General features: G+C 36.9%; 4 protein-coding genes across 6 annotated transcripts in view; 2 read left to right on the forward strand and 2 right to left on the reverse strand.

The window, feature by feature from the left end:
• Positions 1-47: 47 nt before the first annotated feature.
• Positions 48-3,554, reverse strand: pimr148 (Pim proto-oncogene, serine/threonine kinase, related 148). The gene is made up of 7 exons (XM_068218619.2): positions 2,908-3,554; positions 1,957-2,400; positions 1,504-1,598; positions 1,279-1,329; positions 783-1,158; positions 309-482; positions 48-222 (listed from the first exon to the last, which is right to left on the reverse strand). The coding sequence occupies exons 1-7, from the start codon at positions 3,191-3,193 to the stop codon at positions 122-124; spliced, it is 1,527 nt and encodes a 508-aa protein (XP_068074720.2). The 5' UTR covers positions 3,194-3,554; the 3' UTR covers positions 48-121.
• Positions 3,555-3,929: 375 nt separating this feature from the next.
• On the forward strand, positions 3,930-20,082 carry LOC110438863 (serine protease HTRA2, mitochondrial-like). Of its 2 annotated transcripts, XM_073915038.1 has the most exons (8): positions 3,930-3,977; positions 15,877-16,070; positions 16,172-16,204; positions 16,755-16,941; positions 18,040-18,148; positions 18,233-18,302; positions 19,348-19,443; positions 19,529-20,082. In XM_073915038.1, the coding sequence occupies exons 4-8, from the start codon at positions 16,855-16,857 to the stop codon at positions 19,641-19,643; spliced, it is 477 nt and encodes a 158-aa protein (XP_073771139.1). In that variant the 5' UTR covers positions 3,930-3,977; positions 15,877-16,070; positions 16,172-16,204; positions 16,755-16,854; the 3' UTR covers positions 19,644-20,082. The 2 variants fall into 2 exon arrangements, with proteins under 2 accessions (XP_073771139.1, XP_021328008.1); XM_021472333.3 differs by lacking the exon at positions 16,755-16,941.
• Positions 20,083-20,313: 231 nt separating this feature from the next.
• Positions 20,314-23,695, reverse strand: LOC100333446 (serine/threonine-protein kinase pim-2-like). Its single transcript, XM_021472328.3, has 7 exons — positions 23,182-23,695; positions 22,233-22,676; positions 21,780-21,874; positions 21,555-21,605; positions 21,059-21,434; positions 20,585-20,758; positions 20,314-20,498 (listed from the first exon to the last, which is right to left on the reverse strand). The coding sequence occupies exons 1-7, from the start codon at positions 23,465-23,467 to the stop codon at positions 20,398-20,400; spliced, it is 1,527 nt and encodes a 508-aa protein (XP_021328003.2). The 5' UTR covers positions 23,468-23,695; the 3' UTR covers positions 20,314-20,397.
• Positions 23,696-24,169: 474 nt separating this feature from the next.
• The window catches only part of stard13a (StAR related lipid transfer domain containing 13a), a 229,806-nt gene continuing 229,409 nt past the window's right edge, over positions 24,170-24,566 (forward strand). For both annotated transcript variants that reach the window (XM_073915023.1, XM_073915024.1), the window contains exon 1: positions 24,170-24,241. Coding sequence is in view for 1 of the 2 variants with exons in the window: in XM_073915024.1 (XP_073771125.1) it covers positions 24,232-24,241 (10 nt within the window). In the remaining variant the exon portion in view is untranslated. The remainder of the gene's footprint in view (positions 24,242-24,566) is intronic.

Raw genomic sequence — 24,566 nt, forward strand, 5'->3', positions numbered from 1 at the left:
AATCTGACAACACTGGGGCTAGATCACAATATAAGCCACAACACAAGTGGGTTCAATAAAATATATCTTTATTACAGACATGTACAAAAATCAAATATACAAAACATTCTGCTAATGTGACTCAGAACTCCAGCATGGACCAGTCGTGGTAAGGCATCTCTTCTAGAGGAATTCTGCACTCTGATTTCTCATGCAGACAAGCCCTCATCATATCACAGCATTCTGTGAAGAAGAAATGGAGAGGTGAGGTTATTGTTATTATTATTATTAAGCTGTTTCACTTAATTGTTCTTTGATGAACATCTCACCTTGAGAGAGGGTAAATTTGGACCAGTCATGTTGGAGGTAGTACAGGTCATACGCTGATGGGAATTCTCCATGGAGCATTGTGAACAGAAGAACCCCAAGAGAATAGACCGTCGCTGGTTTGGCCCGGTAGCATCCTTTTTCATAAAACTCTGGCGGGATGTACGCTTCTGTGCCTGGAGGAGAGACGTTTAGTTTAGCATCATGTTGAATATATATACCAGATGGGCTTCAGCTGTGCTAATTAATCAGCTTTCAATACGTTTATTAAAAATGCTTATGCACATTCATAACTAGTGTTGTCAAAAGTATCAACTACCAATCGATACCGACACTCATCACAGTCATATTTGCTGAGCATGTGAACACCAATGGCCAATCAGTGGTGTTTAACAGCGCTCAAATTGACTTGTTAAATGTCAGAATCGATTGGTACCGAAGTCGATACTTTTGACCACACTATTCAAAACACCTACCAGAGAAGATACTGTAGGCTGATTCCATCATGAAGTCTCCACACCCGAAGTCGATCAGCTTGACTTCCAGTGTGTCGGGGTTCACCAGCAGGTTTTGAAGCTTAATGTCCCGGTGGAACACCCCGCGGTAACAGCACACGTTGGCCGCATAAACAGCTTGCCTCATGATGGTATGTGCTGTTTTCTCACTGAGGACTCCTCCGCTGACTTCAAGGAATGCCTCCAGGTCCATGCTTGGACTAGGCCGCTCCATCACCATGACGTAATGGTTTTCAAAGATCTGCCAGTCCAGAAGCTGAATAATGTTCGAACACCTGGAGCCACCGCTGGCCATGTTTGCCAAGGTGATCTCTAGAGGAAGTGGCTGGTCACATGACTGAAAACAAAATAATAATGTTGGTTTTCAAACAAGGGTTTCTGACCACAGCCTGTGGTCTATAATAAATATAAGACTTTATAAACTGAACACAGCGAACAGAAAGTGTAGTCTACTCACAGAGCTGACATCTTGCATATTTGGGGTCTTCTGGACAAATTTAACTGCCACCTGTTTAAAGGAACAAGCGAACAATTAACATGTGCACGGAGATCATTTCATTCAGTCATAAATCCTGAACAGAGGATTCATTCGTCAGCAGAAATGTCCAAACAATGAAAGCTCTGATGATGTTCTTTAAACAGGGAACTTCATCAGAGGATTTGAGTCTACAAAAATGAATACCTGCAGACCATCCTGTATGCGAATCCCCTCATACACGGAGCCGAAACCTCCTTCACCAAGCTGCTTTCCGAGTTTGTAGCGGCAGCTGATGTCATCTGTTAAAAATGAAGAAAATGTCATTAAATTATAAACCAAATAAAAACACAAACAGTTGAAGTCAGAATTATTGTCAGATTTCAGAACATGATAGTTTTAATAACTCATTTCTAATAACTGATGTCTTTTATCTTTGTCGTGATGACAGTACATCATATTTACTGGATATTTTCAAGATACCTGTGTTCAGCTTAAAGTTCTGAATACTTAAACTTTATTGCTCTGCATCATTTGGGAAATATTTAAAAAATATTAATAAAAAATCACAGGAGGGCGAATAATTTTGACTTCAACTGTATAATTTTACAAAGTTTGATGAGCCTAAACAAATGTTCTGAACTCCAGCAATAAACTTACTATTGTCCAAGCAGGTCCCATCATCTGCTGTAGACTTCACAGCAGAGTCCTCTTGTGAGACCTGATCCGGTGGAGGGTTCGAGTTTTCATCCAGGGCAGAGTCACAGATGTCATCTGTTATGAGCTGCTGGCTCACTGGAAGTTCATTGTCCTCATCGGATGGTGAACTTGGAGGACTATCAAGCTCTTGCTCCAGGCTGTCCTCACTGAGGGAGGATTCAATGTCTTCTGGGAAGTGAAGCTCTGCAGAGTCGTTCTCAATGACCACTGCAGAGTCAAAGCTGTTCACTTCAGGTTTAAAGTACAAATCTTCGTCTGCTGGAGCATCAAGAGCTGGAGGTTGGAGAACTTCCAGCTCCAGGTTGCTCACAGCAGTGCAGAAGAATTTAGAGCTACTGATGGGCTCTGCGTGAAGTTCGTGGATCTCCTGCACACATAGCTGATCTAAAGAGAGGAAGGAACATCATTAATATGACTCTACAACTCTTTTTGACAAGATATTTGAACAGTTCATTTGCAGAAACATTACTCAATGTGTTTTTATTGATGATCTTCATGGGTTTTCTGCATTGAATTAGCAAACAAGTAAACTATATATCTAAAGGCAAAGCTCACTGAAATAAAAAATCCTAATACAAATAATTCTTTTTTTTTTCTGTTTTTTACACAAAACTACAAATTCTGAAGAAAAATTCCTGAAATCAGCAGCCATTAACCTTCATTGTAGGAACACAAAATACTGTGGAAGTCAATGGCTGAAAGCACCTCAAACAGGTTTAAGGAGTAAATTATGACAGAATTGTCTTGTTTATGTGAACTGTGGCTTTAAGAAACTCTTTCTAAAATGTCTTCCAGTAATGTTAATTTCTGATCTTTAAACACTTATGTGATGTGTTTGGTGTGTTTAACAGTATGCTTTAGTAATTAAAAGTGCTCATAAATCTATTTTACCAACAACAGTAGCTCTTCTTCTGGAAAAACAGGCGAAGAAGATGGGAGACAATTTGAGTTTCCTCTTTTTCTGTCTCCCTGCCTGTTTTCCTGCAGCGACGGCCGGGTCATCGGCCATCAGATGACGGTGATTCTCTGTCGTGCTGCCGGTGGGTTCGAGTGGCTCACACGGTTGTTCGTTCGCACACTTAACACCAAACGCTTTCTTCAGACGGTTAATCAGTTTTGAAAATGCCATTGTATCACTGTACTGTTGAATCGCAGAAAGTACTGAACTACTAGACATCCAAAGAAGCTAATGAGAGTTTCTGCTACGTCAAAAAGCTTTATACTGTCACTGATGATGTCAGAGTTCCACAATTCCATTTGGTATTACGTAGAGACTTTTTAAAACACAACAAACTTGTAATGCAGGCCCGCGCTAGACTGACTGGCTCATTCGCCTTAATGTGCTCACACAGCCACCTGCTTATACACATTTTTTCCAATTATTAATTAAATTAATTTTGCACTTAGGCCTATGTATTTTTTCTGTCATGCACAACTTTTTCTGCGTTTTACTTTTTATTACAATTATTGCCATGTTTATATATATTTATACGAGTGTGTGTGTGTGTGTGTGTGTGTGTGTGTGTGTGTGTGTGTGTGTGTGTGTGATTCATTTATTTTGAGTAGCTCATTTCGGTTATTTTATATTTTCATTATCAATTATTTATCATTTTTAACAGTATTATTATTATCGTTTATATTATATTTTATATATTATGATTATATAAATTCGTTATTTTTGTGAATTATTTTTAAATGAATAATGCTTCAAATAATAAATTAAAAAGAAAAATATGCAACAAAATGAAGTTATCCATGTATTACCTGAAACCGCCAGTAGGTGGTGGTAGGACACTGTCTTAAGTGAATAAGACATTTATTCAGCAACAAAGCAACTGTTGTGTTTATGAATAGGTCAAGGATGAATCGACTCTCACAATTTATTTAAATCCACAGATTCATTCGCAAAAAATAACCCACTCTAGCCTAAATAAGGACTGAACCGATGTGAACGCTAACAGGTAGGAATAATGATCAAATTCTTGTGGATTAAACATCTTTGTTGACATCAATTGCAGTAGATTTTATTAAGTTAACTTACTACAAAAGGTAGGTAATGGTTTTAATTGCGAACTGTACTTATTTTATGTGTGAACATGCTACATGCTAACACCATCACAGCATTCCAGTCAACTAATTTAGAGCTACTAACGTTAGTCAACAGTCCCCGCCTTCACTAAGTGAAAAATGCGAATTAAACAATACGCGAATAATTGCGAATAAACAATTACAAATTAAACCAATGAATATTAAAGTCAGTGTAATTAGATCTTACGTTTATTACTGTCACACAGGCTAGTTAGCTAGCGCTAATTAGCAGTTGATGCTAATGCTAACATTGATGCAACTTAATGTAACTGTAATGTAATTAATGTTATATTAGCGGTACTGTAACGTTAAACTAATTATTGTTTTACTTAAAAGCTCAATCAAATCTTTAACGTTAACATCAGTCAGATTGATTGCTAATTGAGTGATTCTGTTAATATTACATTTGTTTACCTTAATATTACACTAGATAACCTTAGGAACTATACAGGGAGAGGAATTATTTAGTTTTATATTACAGAAACTCGATATTTATTTTCTATATTTTTGTTAGGCCACAGTTTGAAATGCCATTCTGCAGGCTGAAATGGCATATTTAACACAATTAACCTTGGCTTTACTACAAAAAATACAGTCAGGTTTATTTTGTGTGGATAAATGTAAGCTTACTTTAGTAAAACTATGTTTTTGTCTTATTGGCTAAATGGGCTCATGAAAGTGTTTCACATAGAAATGAATAAATAATAATTAATAATAACAATTGCTTACATTTATATAGCAATTTTTCTGCACACTCAAATTGCTTTACACATTGGGGGTAACATGTTTCCCGAAAGACATTTTGAAATGGAAACAAGATTTTTCTTTCCCATTTATATCTTGACCTAGTTTGGTGGCTTCTGAAAATAGTTATAAAGAGACAGGCAAATGCACTGAACATTCTTATATTAAGCAATGTGTTAACCTATTCATTAATTAAAATCAATTCACCAGGGCCGGCCCAAGCCTTCAGGGGGCCCTAAGCAGGATTTTATTTGGGGCCCCTTTGGTGCAAACAATATGATAAATTATCATCAATCCTTGATAATTCGCACACTATAAATTTAAAACACACATTATTGATTTTGTTCGCTGTAGCTATGTTGCTTACATCATAAAATATATGTTTTAAGACAATTCTAAATATTATTCTGCAGAAACAACTTCCTATTGATCCAACTTTTTATATGACTATTTGCCAAAAATCTAAATAACACAAAACATTAATATGGGCTGGCAGAAACAAAAGCAGCTGGAAGTAGCCAATAACATACTTATTTTTATTACTATTCAGGCACACGACAGGCTGCCAAACAGTCAAACATAGTGACAATAAAGATAATTTATTTTTTAATTGGATATAAATGTTAATACTGAAAAAAAAAACATATTGTATTTTGTAGTTCAAATAACTTAAAACATCTATTTACATTAAAATCAAACTAAATCAGGAAGCATTTTCTAGACATACTCGCATATAAATCAAATTAATAAATATGTACAAAAAATTTTCAGTTCTCAGAAATAATTCTAAATTAAGTGATTTTTTTTTGTAAAACAAATTAATCTGCCAATGAGATAAGTAAAATAATCTTATTTAAAACATAAAACAATCTTTTTTTTATTTACCCTAATTGTCAGATTATTGAGCTTTTTTTAATGAAAAATTCACATAATTTTGACTAAAAATCTTTCTAGAAAATGTTTATTGGTTTAAGAATTTTTAGATATTTGGACTACAAAATCACACAAAAACTATAAGAAAGAAAATAATTTTGCAGTGTATTACCAACTCTAAATTGTATAAATCAGAAGCTTATTTTTTTTAATCGCCAAGTTCATGAAAAAGCATTTTGCTGCTGTTCCGGGCACTGCTGCTTCAATCACGATATCAAAGATTCTGCGATATATTGACAGATCACAAGAAAACCAGCCACAATATATCACAATTTTGGTAAATGAAGGGGGAAAATGCATCAAAAATTTATAATGAATTTCTTTTATAAACACGCATTTATAGAATTGCAACAATGTAAAACAAGTGCTCATCTGTCAAACAAGCTTAAAAATGCTGATGTGCAGAGAGCAGTTTATGACTGAAGAGAGCACATCTCTATCACAGCAGCAAAATCTCAATTTAGTGGAATATGCATTTAAGAAAAAAACTGCCAAAATAGTAATTTATTGCAATTTATATACACTTATTACAACTTGACCAACTAATTTTATGTAAACATGGAAACATTTTATGCTTAGCCCTGGTTTATTTTTAATAAAAAAAAATATGTATTCCCACTATTTTTTCAACTGATCAGAATGCTCTGAGAGGTGAGCACAGACTCCTCTGAGCACGTATGTTTTCAACAGTGGAGAACATTAGTTATTTACTCACATATTTAAGTTTTTTAATTCCCCTAATATTTTTTGCCAAAATACCATCTACAAGATTTTGACAAGGTCTGTAAGAGTGAAATAAACGCAAGGCCTTTCTAATTAAATGTTCATGTCCTATTGATATCTTTATATATTTTGGCGGAGTTAAAAAGTTTGAGCGCATAACAAGTTGCGCGAGCGATATAGCGAAGTAAAAGCGTGTCTGTTAGAAAGAAACTAGTGGCAAAAACTGGTGAGCTGGATGTCTGAAACACACAAATACATTGGCCCAGCTTGGACAGAAGAAAGTGTCTGTATGCCTGAGATATTCACCATTGCAATGGCTCATCTCTCAGACTCAGGCCCCGTTTACACTAGTGCGTTTTAGTTTTAAAACGGCGTTGTAAAATGAAAACGATCCGCGTCCACACTCGCGTTTTACCCAGCGTTTCTGAACAGCTCTCCGTCCACACCAAAACGCTGAAAACGCACATCACGTGACCACACACACACACTCTCGGGCAAGCGCTCCAGCATTTCTACCCAGATGAGAGCTCTGCTTGTCGGACTGCTCATCAAGCATCTCCCGCTGGATCTAATCTCCCTATATTTGCTAAACGTGATATTTCATTCATGTTGTTGTCTTTATCTAACGACATAGGCCAATTCCCTGACTTTGATCGTTGAAATCTATTAAGTTACTTGTTCACGGGTAACTTGTTTTGGTTAAGCGCAAAGATAAGTTAATGATTAATCCAGGTACATTGACTGATCGCTTGCCTTTATTTCCTACAATGTATAAACTTATTGTATGTTATACTTTTATAATTATCGATTATTAAACCTGATATTCAGCAAAAGAGAGGCTGTGTTTTGTATTTTCACTGAAATTGAAAGGAGGCAGTTGTTATAGGCTCCGTTTTGTTATAAATATCCACACAGTGAAGATGACGCTCATATATGCAGCACGGCGCCTCAACATTTCTGCTGTCTGTTAAGTTGCTAATATTAAAAAGAAAATATGCAGTTCCTTAAATCATGTTTACATTTTATTGTTGAGAAAGTGAAACAACGTAGCCAAGGTGATGTGAATGAAGTTATAAAGTACACTGTTCCCTTTGAAGATTTACCCGTGTCCTCGGTATAGTCTGTTTTCCATATCAAACTGAGAAGGGGGAGACTGCAGCCTTGATCAAACTTGCGAAGTCTTAACTTACAAGAAGAGGATGCGAGACTGAACTGTGTGTGGGCTACTTAATATTGAGGAAAAGCCCCAATCAGATAGGCGAACGTTTGCAGCCCCGCCTCCGTTTTCAGATGTCTCCGTCTTTCCCCATCCACACTGAGACGGAGCAGCAGCGTTTTAGAATGAAAACGGCCTCTCCAGCGTTTTCAAAAAGCTCAGTTTTCGGCGCTCGAGAACTCCGTCGTAGTGTGGATGGATGGCGTAACCGTAGCAAAACTTATGCGTTTTCAAACTAAAACGCACTAGTGTAAACGGGGCCTCAGTGGTTTACATGACGCTGGTGTATGTCTAATGATACGCCATTACGGGAAGCGCCACCTGGTGGCGGCTGGGTGTACTGTAGCTAAAGCGGTTATCTGCTGCAGTCGGTGTTGAAAACTGATTAATTAAATCAGATCTTTTGTAAATTTAGGTAAATATCTTGGCGCCTGAGTATGTATCGCGGTCAGAAATAACACTATAAATGGGCATATATTTTGTTCCACCACTAATCCACAAATTAACAAACTAAAACGAAAGTCACACAATAATTTCAAGCACTCTTGGGGGCCCCCTGGTGGCCACGGGGCCCTAAGCAGCCGCTTAGTTCGCTTATGCCTTGGGCCGGCTCTGCAATTCACAGTTAAATACTCATTCAAATGATCAAATAATTATATTTAATAAAAAAAATTATGAGAAACAAGATGATGAGAAAAGGATAAACGTTGGTCCATGATGAGACGGATTGGAAAGCAGAAGTCCGAATCCTTCAGGCACGACCATTTTAATTTCTCCGCTGGCCAAAAGTTAGTGTAAAGCTGCAGTCTCAGCGGTGAAGGCTGGAAGCTGGCCTCAGTGAAGACTAGTCTGTCCCTGGTTGGTCACTGGAATCAGTCTCATGCTCTCCACTCCCCCATGACCACCAGCACAGCAGCAGCTCAGAATACGGCCTGGTCCTGGATATGGACACCTTGGGATCATCTCGTCGCTGGTCTTGGATCCAATCAGTGACTCCGCATAATCTAAAGACCTCGGAATGAGTATCCCCAGGTGGAAATGGAGAAAAAAAAAAAGAGAACTATTAGCGTAGCTGCTGTTCATAATAAACAAGATGTAGAAACTTGTGTGGAAACCGGCTAAGTGATGTACTGAGTGTATGCTTTACTAAACAGATAGGTCTTTAATCTTGTTTTGAACTGAGAGTGTGTCAGAGCCTCGGATGTTATCAGAAAGGCTATTCCAGAGTGTAGGAGCCATAAAGGAGAAGGCTCGACCTCCTTTTCTTGACTTTGCTATTCTAGATCAGTGGTTCCCAACCTGGGGTCCGCGCCCCCCTAAGGGGGGCGCCAGAGTTCACAAGGGGGGCGCGGGAGAGGATAAGTGTTGAGGTAGGAAAAGGCATAAAAATGCTCCACTATTTTATAGGGCTGTACAATTAATCAAAAATCCGGTTTCGATTTCAAACGATTATTAAAAAAGCATTAATCGAGATAACGTTTATTGCATCATAAACCGCCCCCTTTCCAGTTGTTCACGTTTGTTGCTTCTAAAAGCGCGAAAGACCGCGTGCTTATTTGTGTGTGCAGCAAGCACACGCAGTCAGAAGCATGCGGCCGGTCAGCATTCGGTCTCATTCGCACAATGAGACGAGCAGCGGAGCGCAGACATCTAAAGTCATCTTAACGTGAGCGCATTAATGGTCAAATAGGTGTCAAAACGCGGTGTTTAGTGATTATTTATATTAACCCTCATTTGTGTAATAAACAAACGAGTTGAGGATCAAAAGACGTGAAAGAGAAACCATTAAAGAGACAGCGAGAAATATTCCTGCTACCGCCTGTTTTTATCATTAATCAAACAATGACAAAATCCCTCACTAGTCTTGACTGAAGGACTGCTGTAGCTAAATTGTTTTTCTTACAGTGAAGATGCTTAAATCACAGTTTGTTTAAAATTTTTATTCTATTGTATTTATTTATCTTTCCTTTGCAAGGTGGAAATAACTGTACTTGAAGTCAGAATTATTAGCCCTCCTGAATATTAGCAACCATTTTCCAGCCCAATTTCTGTTTAATGGAAAGAAGATTTTTTTTTACTTATTTCTGAACATATTAGTTTTGATATCTCGTTTCTAATTACATATTTCTTTTATCTTTGCTATGATGACAGTACATAATATTTTACTAGATATTTTTCAAAATACAAACATTCAGATTAAAGTGCAGTTCAAAGGCTTAATTAGGGTAATAAGGCAAGTCATTGTATGACAGTAGTTTATTCTGCAGACAATCAAAAATATATATTGCATAAGGGGGCTAATAATATTGAAGTTAAATTGGTTTAAAATATTTAAACCTGTTATTATTCTAGCTAAAATAAAACAAATAAGCCTAGAAGAAAAATATTATAGGAAATACTGTTAAAATTCCTTGCTCTGTTAAACATAATTTTGGGAAATATTTCTAAAAAAAAAAAAAATCTCAGGAGCGCTAATAATTTTGACTTTAACTGATAATCGTTTTGAATAATCGTGATTACAATTATGACCAAAATAATCGTTATTATGATTTTCCCAAAATCAAGCAGCCCTACTATTATATATGTATTTTCAAGTACAAAAAAATATCTAAATCAAAACATGCTTAAAATTCCAACATAATAGTAAAAATAATTAAAATAAATAACTTTAAATAATTATTTAAATTTTGCTCACGCAATGTGCTTGTCCAACGCGTCGTAAAGGCAAAATCAAAACAAAAATGGCAGAGAAACGTAAATGCAGTGGTTCTTCAGAGGCGAAGAAAAAGATTAGACAAAGATTAGTTTTATTGAAGGCCAAGACAAGTTAAAAGTGATTAATTTATATTTTCTATACATATTATATATTAATATTACACAAACACACACATACAGTATATATATATAAGAATATATATATTCAAGAAAAAGGTTGGGAACCACTGTTCTAGATACTACCAGAAGCCCTGAGTTTTGAGATCTTAAAGAGCGAGTTGGATTGTAGCGAGACAGAAGGTTGGTTAGATAAACAGGAGCTAGATTATTTAGAGCTTTATAGGTGAGAAGTAATATTTTAAATTCTATACAAAACTTAACAGGCAGCCAGTGTAAGGATAAAATTGGGGTGATATGATCATATTTTCTAGACCTGGTATAAGAACTCTGGCAGGTGCATTTTGTACTAATTGAAGTTTGTTAATAGAAGATGCTGGGTAGCCAGCAAATAGAGCATTACAGTAATCCAGCCTAAAAGTCATAAAAGCATGGACTAGCTTTTCTGCATCCAAGATGGATAGCATACTTCGTAATTTAGCGATATTTCTCAGATGAAAGAAGGCAGTTTTTGTGACGTGGGATTTATGATTTTCAAAAGTTAAATTGCTGTCTAATATAACACCCAGATTTTTTATAGTAAAGCTAACGCTAACTTTGTGTCCCTCTAATTGTAGATTGAGTTGCGAGATCTGCTGTGTACAATATTTAGGTCCAATAAGTAATAATTCTGAGTTTAATAGAAGAAAATTGTTGGTCATCCAGTCTTTAACATCTCTAATACACTCAGTTAGCTTAGACAGTTCAGACATCTCATCAGGTTTAGTTGAAATATATAATTGAGTATCATCTGCATAGCAGTGAAAGCTGATCCCATGTCTTCTAATAATGTCTCCCAGAGGTAGCATGTAAATTGTAAACAGTAAAGGGCCTAAAACTGATCCTTGAGGCACCCCATACTTTACTGGGCTGACTTGTGAAGGCTGTCCATTAATATTCACAAACTGGTAACGGTCAGTTAAGTATGACTTAAACCATTGTAGAGCTTGTCCCTGGACACCTGTAGACTTTAAGCGATTTATGAGGATATTGTGGTCAATGGTGTCAAATGCCGCACTAAGATCGAGTAAAACTAATAGCGAGACGCACCCTCGGTCAGCAGCAAAGAGTAAATCATTGGTTATTTTCACTAATGCAGTTTCTGTACTGTGATGAGCCCTGAAACCTGACTGAACAACTTCAAAAATATTGTTTGTCTGCAGAAAGGAGCATAATTGAGTAGAAACAACTTTTTCTAGTATTTTAGACAGAAATGGAAGATTTAAAATAGGCCTATAATTAGCTAAGTTGTTGGTGTCTAGTTGCGGTTTCTTAACAATAGGCTTAATAACAGCTAGCTTGTAAGAGTTTGGAACATGGCCTATAGATAAAGAAGAGTTGTTAATGTTAAGAAGAGGTTCTCCTATAGCAGGTAGCAATTCTTTCAGTAATTTTGTTGGAATTGAGTCCAGCATACACGTAGCTGCTTTAGAACTATTTATGATTTTATCTAGCTCTTCCTGTTCCATGATTTCGAAGCACTGTAGGTTATTATGATTCAGTGAAATATTTACAGGATTTGGAGTATAAGCCAGTGCAGAAAGTTTAACATCTCCTATTTTCTGTCTAAAGCCTTCTATTTTAAAACTTTCTCCTAGACTTATTGTTCCTGTTAATATAAATAATCAGTGGAGAAATGCATTTAGTTTTGCATTAAATTGGTTCATTTCGACCTGAAACGAGGAGTTTATTGCTGTTTCTGAATCATGTAGCGCTGTGTCTGTTAGATCAGATGATCGCATTCACAACACTGGAACTGAGTGGATTACTACCTGCTCTTCACACACAAAGTAGGCCTACCTGAAATTTAAAACTAGAAAAGGCTCAATAATACATTGGACAGATCCTTTACGCACTGATTTCTTCCCTTTTTACTGCTGTTTTGGATTGGAAGTGTCTGCAGATAGCGGAGGACTGCGCGCTGTCTCAGTGATGCATCAAGCACTTCATTCACACACCGGCTGATGTGACGTGTGCCGCTCTGTAGAATTATCTGACTGAGTTTATTCTTCCTAAGGGAATACTTTTAGGATAGTTTGTAAGCCTGGCTCATTGTGGTTAAAGTTGTTGGTTAAATTAATAAAAGTGAAACTGACAGGCACAATATTGATTGTCATTAACAGAAAATAATTTAGCCTCATATAGGTTACTCTGAAACTGTGAATATTTGACTGTAATTTTATTTATATCAATAGTTTTTTTAACAGACCAGTTTGTGTTTTGATTAGGGTCAATAGTGGTTGGCTGTTGCAGAGTTCAAAGAAAAATCTTACTATTAAAAAGAAACATAAGCTGGACCACAACAGATCAATGTCTTAACAAATGCTCAAATAATGTTTCCTGGTTTACAGCAAGCATCATGTTTTCAGTTAGATTGTGTCGTCTGTCATATACAGTAGGCCTATACGTCTTGTATTTTTACTAAACAAGATATATTGTTTGAGTTTATCACCAATAGAAACTATATTATGCTTAAAAGAAAAACCGGCACAGTATCGGGATCGCATCTGTATTGGTCGACACTCAGAATTTTGGGATCGAAATCAAATCGGTTATAAAAAAATGGTATCGGTGCAGCCCTATTTTTAATGAGTCATAGTTTTATATGGTAAGAGCAAGGACTCATTTTATTTTATTAATTTACATTTTTAGTAAAATGTCTTTATCAAATGAGTCATTTCTTTTTGAACTTTGTTCATTTAAGAATTGAGCTTAAAGAATCAAAAATGTATCACGGTTAGTACTTTAAAAGTGTGAGGTCAATATGATTTTTAATATTTTAATGGCTCTACATTAACTTTTTTTGATCACCAGCCTATATGGCTAGTAGTTTTTCAACTTTACTAGCCATTCGCCATTTTCACTTTTGTTTTTGGGAAAAAATATTTGCAAAATTACTTGATTTAGATGTGTTGTGTATGACTTTGTTCAATGAGCATGAGTGGTAGTGGTTTCATGGTGTTGCATTGTAGTTGGTTATTATTTTAGGGCTCAACATTAAGGTTGTACCAATTTTTTCTCTAAAAAGTTTATAATTAGAAAAATTCAAAAACCAGCAAAATATATATGTTATAATTTGCATACACTTTTTATCAAATAAAACTTAAAAAATAATTATTGTCATGTAGCCTGTCTAAAACTATGCAAAGCTCTCTGTCCTAGCTTAAGGTCTCAGATCAGCAGTTAACTTTGCATAAAAGTTAATCTATTAAATCAACATTACTAAAAAGAATGATAATTAAATCATATTAACAAAAAGAAAGCAGGTGAAAACATACCATGTGCAATAATGAAAGGATGATCAAACGCACACAGTTAACATTAGGCCCATTAATAATCTGTTCAAAGATTATTTAAAGCTAAAGCTGCAACTGCTGCTGCATACATAAAATACCTTCTTTTTAAAAAATCTCGAGCTCTTAAAAATGGTGGATGTGTATCACTTTTTGTGAAGTCTATTTCAAACAGAACCGATAGCAGCATTGTGTTTCCAGTCAAGGTTGCTTCACGCAAGGAAATGAGAGTGTGCACGCTTTTTAAAACTTGCGCGCATCACATAACATTCTGTATTCATCTGCTTTCTTTTGCTTGCGTGAACACAGTTGTTTTTGTCAGTCGGGCTGCTTCTCATTTATAGAGGTTCATCCTTATTGTCGAACCCTGCTTTTAAAAAAAATACAATTTAAAAATGATTTTCGACTAGCCAAAGTGGATAGTGGGAGTGGCTGTCTAATCCGCCACAGCTAAAGTCTACCTGCGGTTGGTGGGTGTTAATGTCAAGCCCTGGTGTTAACCCATTAATCTGTTTGTAGTGTATTTATGCTACATACACGCTGTAATATTTCAGGAGTAACAGCTGCATACAAATATGGAAATAAACTCAAAATTGTGATAACCTTAGTGACATGGTTTTGTATCCTCAGATTTTTAAACAGAAATATTACAGCAACTAAAGAATAATTATTGTCAACATTTTTAGTTAAACCAACAGCAGGGCTCGAAATTGTGACCATTTCGGTCACTTATGCGCCCAAAATTTTATCTATGCGACCTCAAAATATATTTGGAAGCATTTTTGCGAGTGCATAAAATTGATGTGTGCGACCAGTTTTTACTGCAAAATGTTCACCACATGCACGGATTTGGAGGACATTCACGCAGAATGCATCTCTGCTCTTGAAATGCGAAACGTAGTTCTTAGGAATGGTTTACAACAGTTGTCATGTCAACTTGCTGCAGTAAACAAAGCCAAGTCCATAATACTTGCCCCGCCTTTAAACTCTTCTTATTGGGCCATTGCTCTAGAACAGAGCGTGAATGGATTGGTTAATATCAGCTGTCAATTACTCAGTCAATGCCTTCTGGTTTGGGATGACTGGGAGAGCTACTACTGCGAAAAATTATAAAGCGCTGAATATGAGAATTAAGATTACACTGACAGATGTTTTTTTTAGAAACTGTCATCTAAAGTTACAAATAATGACACATCTTAGTAGTGATCATGTGCTGAATGTCAATCACACATCTACACTTTTCAAAGAGTGAATAAAAGACTTCCATTGGCTTCAAGTCCGCTATGAAAAGTCTGTGGGATGGAATTTTCAGGTAACTGTTTGCCACATCTAGCACGAGAGCTTCTGTTTTATCCTTCATATAATCGCCAGATGCCCGCCGTGCAAGTGGCAGCTATATGTAAAATGTAACACCACGTACACAGTGGCAAACAGGCTTGAGCCGAGAAAACTATTATCGCTACTCATGAAGACCGGTATAGCTATTAACATGATGTATGCATATAATAGGGTACAGTACATGTCGAAAGCATCAGTGCAATATCAGACACCACCCATGAGAACAGCACAGCGGTCTGTGTATGCTTTGGTCACTCAGTTATGTTATAAAATCTATTTACTTGTAATAGCGGGATTTCGTTGAGACATATTTTCCTCACGCATGCATATATATATATATTTTTTTTTTTGCTTTTTAGTTTGATTAGTGTTGATTTCAAATGCAATAACTCTGTTTGTATAAAACATGTAGTAACGTTGCTTATAATTGGTGGGTGCGACAAAATTTTGTCTGATGCGCCTACATTTTTTAAGTTAGGAGCACCGGTGCTACCAAACAAAAAGGTTAATTTTGAGCCTTGAACAGTAACAGAGGAGGCTTTTATGTTTGGAAGGCCATTTTTGCTATTAATTTTTCAGTTTTCTTTTACCACAGTTCTAGTACATGACCATATAGTCTGACATAGTGTCATTGTTTTCTCCATCTTGTCCTAGAATCCTCTACCACGTTGCGTCTTGGCAAGTCATCTGATGTGCGTCAAGGTGAATTTGTGGTTGCCATGGGGAGCCCCTTTTCTCTTAAAAACACCATCACATCTGGAATCGTCAGCTCTGCTCAGAGAGACAGTAAAGAACTGGGTCTCTCCAACTCCAACATGGACTACATCCAGACGGACGCTACCATAGATGTAAGAGCACTGGAAACTGGGTGTTGTTGCATGCAAAAAAAAATGTATGTCATCATTTAATGAATTGCATTCCATCACTCAATCACAATTCTGCTTTACAGTTTGGAAATTCAGGAGGGCCTCTCATAAACCTGGTGAGTCGCTGACATTTACTCAACTCATTGCTTCTGCCTTTTGGTTTAAAGGGTCCAAAAACACCAAAACACATTTTTGAGATGTTTACAGTCATATATATGTTCCACGCTGCTAAAAAACACTATTAGGATACATATATTTCACAATAAAAGTGAAAATTGGTTGTTTTTGCGTTATTTCGAACAAATTCGTTTTTCCGGTTTGTAAAGAAATTTTGAAGCTACGTCAAGGCCATGAGCTCCTTGTGTAAATTCCAGCATGGAGACTGGGTGTCTGTACCGGCGGGTACAATGTTACGTCTTTGAGCTTTCATCATTAATTCAAGAGAAAGACGAACTAATCAGCGCTCTCTATTGAGAATGAGGTGCAACTTTATTAATATGCATGATAGCTTCAAAAACTACCTGTTACAGTATTCCGAGAGACGCCGCGTTGTGTTGCTAACCGTAAATAAAACAAGTGGAAGAAGAAGAATTGTTCGGAGACATGGGTCGTCAGTGTTGTTTATAAACGTGCCACAACAAAGGTTTTGTTTTCATTTTCCCGCAGTGAGGAAGGACCCACATTTGTGGACTACAGTGGTCTTCTAACACGCAACAAAAATGTTTGTAAGAAAACATTTTTACCCGAGACCTTTTCGCATCTGGAAATGGTGAAATCCAGATTTGCTCATCGTCTTCTTTTAAAAAAAGATGCAGTTCCAGTTCGCGTTGATTGTCTTGTCTCTATCGATTTGGTAAGTGAGCAATCAGTGTTCTTTGTTTGTTTATTCAGATGGCAAAGGTAGTTAGTATCGTCAGCAGTACTCTTTAAATATCACTACAATATTATGGACTGAAAGATCTGCTGTAAATGCTGCTCTCTGAATGTAAACATGTAAACACCTTAATCAAACTATTACCATCTTGTAGGATTTTCGCCACATTTTGTAACGGGATGATCTCTACACACACGGCTGCTTGACACTATTCTCTGCGGAGGTTTTTTTTTTCTCCCATACGGCGTGCGGTATCCAAAATTCCATTAAAACTACACTCTTCTAGCAGTTCTTTGCATCCAGTTTCTCGTTTGTCATGGGGGGCACGCATGAAATGTTCTTGAATGAAAATGAAAGTGCCAAACTGCAGTCAAAGTCGACAAATTTAGAATGAAACTCCCCAAAATTACATGAGACTTATTATGAGACTAAATTACGGAGGAAACGTGGATAGCGTGGTGACACAATAACGTTAATCGTATTATGTGCTTTAACATATAAAACGGGATCATGAAAGGAACATTCAAAAAGCAACTCATGCAAACACCTTAATCATATTGTTGTTTTAATCAGATTAAGGCAAATAGTTAGATTACTGATGTCCACAAAATCATTACTTTGTCTGTTAAACCGACAAGTGAAACACAAACTACTCTCCTGTCTTCATTTAGAATAAAAATTCCAAGTAACTCAAAACAAGCAAAGACAATTGTAGGCATAATAGTAGGAGTATTAGGGTAGGAGTATTTATAGCCACAGACATGCAACCTTTTTCAGGGGTAGAAAACTCTGGTTTTAGGCATTTAATTAGTGTGCTAGAACCACTCTACAAAATCCCAAGTAGAACGTATCTCACAGCTATGGTGGTACCCTCCTTGTACAATAAGGTAAAAGGCAAAGTTATTAGTGCACATTTAGTAGTTGACTACAGATTGCTGGACCTTCAGAGCAACACAGAGCTTCATGACTGTCATATTAAGAACGTGAATTGTTTTCAAATGTTCATCAATATTGTATTGTACTGGCCATACTCTAGCCTTATGTAATAAACTGATGTGTCATGTTTGAACTCTTCAGGATGGTGAGGTCATCGGCATTAATACCATGAAAGTGACAGCAGGGATTTCCTTCGCTATTCCCTCAGACAGAGTCCGTCTCTTCCTTGACCGATCTGCAAACAAACAGAGTAAGAATGACCTCACAGCTGCTTGCTTTTGTCTGTGACAGCATTTTTTTTCACTGACAGATGGTTATTGGGTCTTTTTTTCAGAGTCTTGGTTTGGAGAATCGGGATCGAAAAGGCGTTACATTGGAGTGATGATGTTGACTTTGACCCCCAGGTGCCAAACACTTTTATTACAATTTTACAGGAGAGCAAAATTCATACATTATGGAATCTGCAGATTTTTGTTATATACCACTAGATTTGGCTCTTAGAAATTCAAGTGCTGGAATACCTGGAAAATTGGCTTGTTCTGTTGAAAAGTGTTTAATTTATCAAGGACAATTTCCATCCCCAAGAGGGAAGAAATCACTTTCGCGAACGCTCACGCTCAATCTGCCCAGTTGGTGGAATGAACTCCCTAATTGCATCAGAACAGCAGAGTCACTCGCTACTTTCAAGAAACGACTAAAAACTCAACTATTTACTCTCCACTACACTTCCTAATCTGCAATTGCCTCTCTGAATATCACACTAACTGTACCAAAAAAAAAAAAAAGAGAAAAAAAAAAAATACTAATACGACGAATACTTCCCTTCTTAGACTTTACAGACCTGAAACTTGCCTATAGCACTTATTCTTTGTTGCTCTTAGTTGTGAAAATTGCTTCCTTGTCCTCATTTGTAAGTCGCTTTGGATAAAAACGTCTGCTAAATGACTAAATGTAAATGTAAATGTTGTATGCAATTTTCACGCCCGAAAAATAAAAATGTTTGTGAATTTTTGTGACAATTTAATGCAAAAATACCCGCACAAACTACCGTCATTCCGAAGCAGTGATTTAAATGATATGAGAAGTGGCCAATCACAGTCAACCTTGTTTAGTTTTACCTGAAATGTAAGGGCGGGACAAAGGCCTTTCTGTGTTGCAGTGACAGAAAAAAACTACTCAAAAACAAATGTATTATGGGAATAATGCTTTTCAGATGTTTTTACTATGTTATTAGCAAGAGTAATTAAACCGCAGACATTGAAGTGTTTTTGGTTGAAGCAAATGTAATATTGATTGTTTTGCTGATCTGTCTATTAAACTATCAATTAATCAATCAATCTATCTATGAATCTATCTATCTTATCTATTTATCAATCAATCCTTAAACCATAAACTTTGCACTGAAGTGAGTCTTTTATTATCTTTAAATTCTCTTTTTCCCCTCCTCAGTATAATCGATGAGCTAAGGATGCGAGACCCGTCCTTCCCTGATGTTTCTCATGGAGTTCTCATCCACCGTGTGATTGTAGGATTTCCAGCCAACAGGTGTGCTGCTCTCTGAACATGATGTTATCAGCTGTTGATTAAGGCATCCTTTTGATGATGTCATTTCCTGTTTTCTGTTTTGCAGAGCCGAAATGGAGGAGATATATAATGCTGTGAGGACCAGCGAAAGCTTAAATGTGGTGGTCCGCCGGGGGGCCGACCTGCTCATGCTGCACATGACCCCAGAGTCCACAGAGTGACATCAAGTCAAGTATTTAGTAAGATTAAGAAATGGTGAGTAATGAGAAGCTGTCATAGTTGGAGATGTTGTAAGAAAGGAATCATCTAAAGAGTTGAACAGTTGTAGCAAACGCTGGACATTCGTGTAGTAAACGTGTTTCTGGAAGCGTATGAAATAATGTGGATGATTCAGACTTCTGTACACTGGATAAACCTCAGTGTGTCTGCGCAAACTACACTATCAGTATTGATTTGAAGGAATATCACTGAATATTTTGTTTAGGATTGTCATGATGGCAACAAACACTCAAAGACCTTAATAAAACTGGGTGCTCTTATTGTGAAAATGCTGATGTTTTGTATTGAATCTCACATTCTCATGTTACGACGTTTGTATTTTAATACATTTTTTTGAACAGCTCTGATTTCACAATAAACCATTGGAATATTTATGGATGATTTGCTTATGTCGCAGTGACTGATATGTTTAGGTTTTGGGTCAGCGCTGTACAGCATTCTGAAAAAGTGTATTTCTAAAAGTGCGCCGTAATGACGCCAGTGTCAACTGCAGTGTGTGTTGGAAAGGACTGGATGCTGTTCAAACCTCATGCCAAATTTTTGTCACCCCATACAAAACCATTTTAAATCCACACAATCTGACAACACTGGGGCTAGATCACAATATAAGCCACAACACAAGTGAGTTCAATAAAATATATCTTTATTACAGACATGTACAAAAATCAAATATACAAAACATTCTGCTAATGTGACTCAGAACTCCAGCATGGACCAGTCGTGGTAAGGCATCTCTTCTAGAGGAATTCTGCACTCTGGATTCTCATGCAGACAAGCCCTCATCATATCACAGCATTCTGTGAAGAAGAAATGGAGAGGTGAGGTTATTGTTATTATTATTATTAAGCTGTTTCACTTAATTGTTCTTTGATGAACATCTCACCTTGAGAGAGGGTAAATTTGGACCAGTCATGTTGGAGGTAGTACAGGTCATACGCTGATGGGAATTCTCCATGGAGCATTGTGAACAGAAGAACCCCAAGAGAATAGACCGTCGCTGGTTTGGCCCGGTAGCATCCTTTTTCATAAAACTCTGGCGGGATGTACGCTTCTGTGCCTGGAGGAGAGACGTTTAGTTTAGCATCATGTTGAATATATATACCAGATGGGCTTCAGCTGTGCTAATTAATCAGCTTTCAATACGTTTATTAAAAATGCTTATGCACATTCATAACTAGTGTTGTCAAAAGTATCAACTACCAATCGATACCGACACTCATCACAGTCATATTTGCTGAGCATGTGAACACCAATGGCCAATCAGTGGTGTTTAACAGCGCTCAAATTGACTTGTTAAATGTCAGAATCGATTGGTACCGAAGTCGATACTTTTGACCACACTATTCAAAACACCTACCAGAGAAGATACTGTAGGCTGATTCCATCATGAAGTCTCCACACCCGAAGTCGATCAGCTTGACTTCCAGTGTGTCGGGGTTCACCAGCAGGTTTTGAAGCTTAATGTCCCGGTGGAACACCCCGCGGTAACAGCACACGTTGGCCGCATAAACAGCTTGCCTCATGATGGTATGTGCTGTTTTCTCACTAAGGACTCCTCCGCTGACTTCAAGGAATGCCTCCAGGTCCATGCTTGGACTAGGCCGCTCCATCACCATGACGTAATGGTTTTTAAAGATCTGCCAGTCCAGAAGCTGAATAATGTTCGAACACCTGGAGCCACCGCTGGCCATGTTTGCCAAGGTGATCTCTAAAGGAAGTGGCTGGTCACATGACTGAAAACAAAATAATAATGTTGGTTTTCAAACAAGGGTTTCTGACCACAGCCTGTGGTCTATAATAAATATAAGACTTTATAAACTGAACACAGCGAACAGAAAGTGTAGTCTACTCACAGAGCTGACATCTTGCATATTTGGGGTCTTCTGGACAAATTTAACTGCCACCTGTTTAAAGGAACAAGCGAACAATTAACATGTGCACGGAGATCATTTCATTCAGTCATAAATCCTGAACAGAGGATTCATTCGTCAGCAGAAATGTCCAAACAATGAAAGCTCTGATGATGTTCTTTAAACAGGGAACTTCATCAGAGGATTTGAGTCTACAAAAATGAATACCTGCAGACCATCCTGTATGCGAATCCCCTCATACACGGAGCCGAAACCTCCTTCACCAAGCTGCTTTCCGAGTTTGTAGCGGCAGCTGATGTCATCTGTTAAAAATGAAGAAAATGTCATTAAATTATAAACCAAATAAAAACACAAACAGTTGAAGTCAGAATTATTGTCAGATTTCAGAACATGATAGTTTTAATAACTCATTTCTAATAACTGATGTCTTTTATCTTTGTCGTGATGACAGTACATCATATTTACTGGATATTTTCAAGATACCTGTGTTCAGCTTAAAGTTCTGAATACTTAAACTTTATTGCTCTGCATCATTTGGGAAATATTTAAAAAATATTAATAAAAAATCACAGGAGGGCGAATAATTTTGACTTCAACTGTATAATTTTACAAAGTTTGATGAGCCTAAACAAATGTTCTGAACTCCAGCAATAAACTTACTATTGTCCAAGCAGGTCCCATCATCTGCTGTAGACTTCACAGCAGAGTCCTCTTGTGAGACCTGATCCGGTAAAGGGTTCCAGTTTTCATCCAGGGCAGAGTCACAGATGTCATCTGTTATGAGCTGCTGGCTCACTGGAAGTTCATTGTCCTCATCGGATGGTGAACTTGGAGGACTATCAAGCTCTTGCTCCAGGCTGTCCTCACTGAGGGAGGATTCAATGTCTTCTGTGAAGTGAAGCTCTGCAGAGTCGTTCTCAATGACCACTGCAGAGTCAAAGCTGTTCACTTCCGGCTTAAAGTCCAAATCTTCGTCTGCTGGAGCATCAAGAGCTGGAGGTTGGAGAACTTCCAGCTCCAGGTTGCTCGCAGCAGTGCAGAAGAATTTAGAGCTACTGATGGGCTCTGCGTGAAGTTCATGGATCTCCTGCACACATAGCTGATCTAAAGAGAGGAAGGAACATCATTAATATGACTCTACAACTCTTTTTGACAAGATATTTGAACAGTTCATTTGCAGAAACATTACTCAATGTGTTTTTATTAATGATCTTCATGGGTTTTCTGCATTGAATTAGCAAACAAGTAAACTATATATCTAAAGGCAAAGCTCACTGAAATAAAAATCCTAATACAAATAATTCTTATTTTTTCTGTTTTTTACACAAAACTACAAATTCTGAAGAAAATTCCTGAAATCAGCAGCCATTAACCTTCATTGTAGGAACACAAAATACTGTGGAAGTCAATGGCTGAAAGCACCTCAAACAGGTTTAAGGAGTAAATTATGACAGAATTGTCTTGTTTATGTGAACTGTGGCTTTAAGAAACTCTTTCTAAAATGTCTTCCAGTTAATGTTTATTTCTGATCTTTAAACACTTATGTGATGTGTTTGGTGTGTTTAACAGTATGCTTTAGTAATTAAAAGTGCTCATAAATCTATTTTACCAACAACAGTAGCTCTTCTTCTGGAAAAACAGGCGAAGAAGATGGGAGACAATTTGAGTTTCCTCTTTTTCTGTCTCCCTGCCTGTTTTCCTGCAGCGACGGCCGGGTCATCGGTCATCAGATGACGGTGATTCTCTGTCGTGCTGCCGGTGGGTTCGAGTGGCTCACACGGTTGTTCGTTCGCACACTTAACACCAAACGCTTTCTTCAGACGGTTAATCAGTTTTGAAAATGCCATTGTATCACTGTACTGTTGAATCGCAGAAAGTACTGAACTACTAGACATCCAAAGAAGCTAATGAGAGTTTCTGCTACGTCAAAAAGCTTTATACTGTCACTGATGATGTCAGAGTTCCACAATTCCATTTGGGATTACGTAGAGACTTTTTAAAACACAACAAACTTGTAATGCAGGCCCGCGCTAGACTGACTGGCTCATTCGCCTTAATGTGCTCACACAGCCACCTGCTTATACACATTTTTTCCAATTATTAATTAAATTAATTTTGCACTTAGGCCTATGTATTTTTTCTGTCATGCACAACTTTTTCTGCGTTTTAATTTTTATTACAATTATTGCCATGTTTATATATATTTATACGTGTGTGTGCGTGCGTGCGTGTGTGTGTGTGTCTGTGTGATTTTTTCATTTATTTTGAGTAGCTCATTTCGGTTATTTTATATTTTCATTATCAATTATTTATCATTTTAACAGTATTATTATTATCGTTTATATTATATTTTATATATTATGATTATATAAATTCGTTATTCTTGTGAATTCTTTTTAAATGAATAATGCTTCAAATAATAAATTAAAAAGAAAAATATGCAACAAAATGAAGTTATCCATGTATTACCTGAAACCGCCAGTAGGTGGTGGTAGGACACTGTCTTAAGTGAATAAGACATTTATTCAGCAACAAAGCAACTGTTGTGTTTATGAATATGTCAAGGATGAATCGACTCTCACAATTTATTTAAGTCCACAGATTCATTCGCAAAAAATAACCCACTCTAGCCTAACATATTAGGACTGAACCGATCTGAATGCTAACAGGTAGGAATAAGGATCAAATTCTTGTGGATTAAACCTCTTTGTTGACATCAATTGCAGTAGATTTTATTAAGTTACAACAAAAGGTAGGTAATGGTTTTAATTGCGAACTGTACTTATTTTATGTGTGAACATGCTACATGCTAACACCATCACAGCGTTCCAGTCAACTAATTTAGAGCTACTAACGTTAGTCAACAGTCCCCGCCTTCACTTTGTGAAAAATGCGAATTAAAAAGAAAAAATAACATAAATAAAATAAACAATTACAAATTAAACCAATGAATATTAAAGTCAGTGTAATTAGATCTTACGTTTATTACTGTAT

This window comes from Danio rerio, chromosome 10 (assembly GCF_049306965.1).
Source record: "Danio rerio strain Tuebingen ecotype United States chromosome 10, GRCz12tu, whole genome shotgun sequence".
Lineage (NCBI taxonomy): Eukaryota > Metazoa > Chordata > Actinopteri > Cypriniformes > Danionidae > Danio > Danio rerio.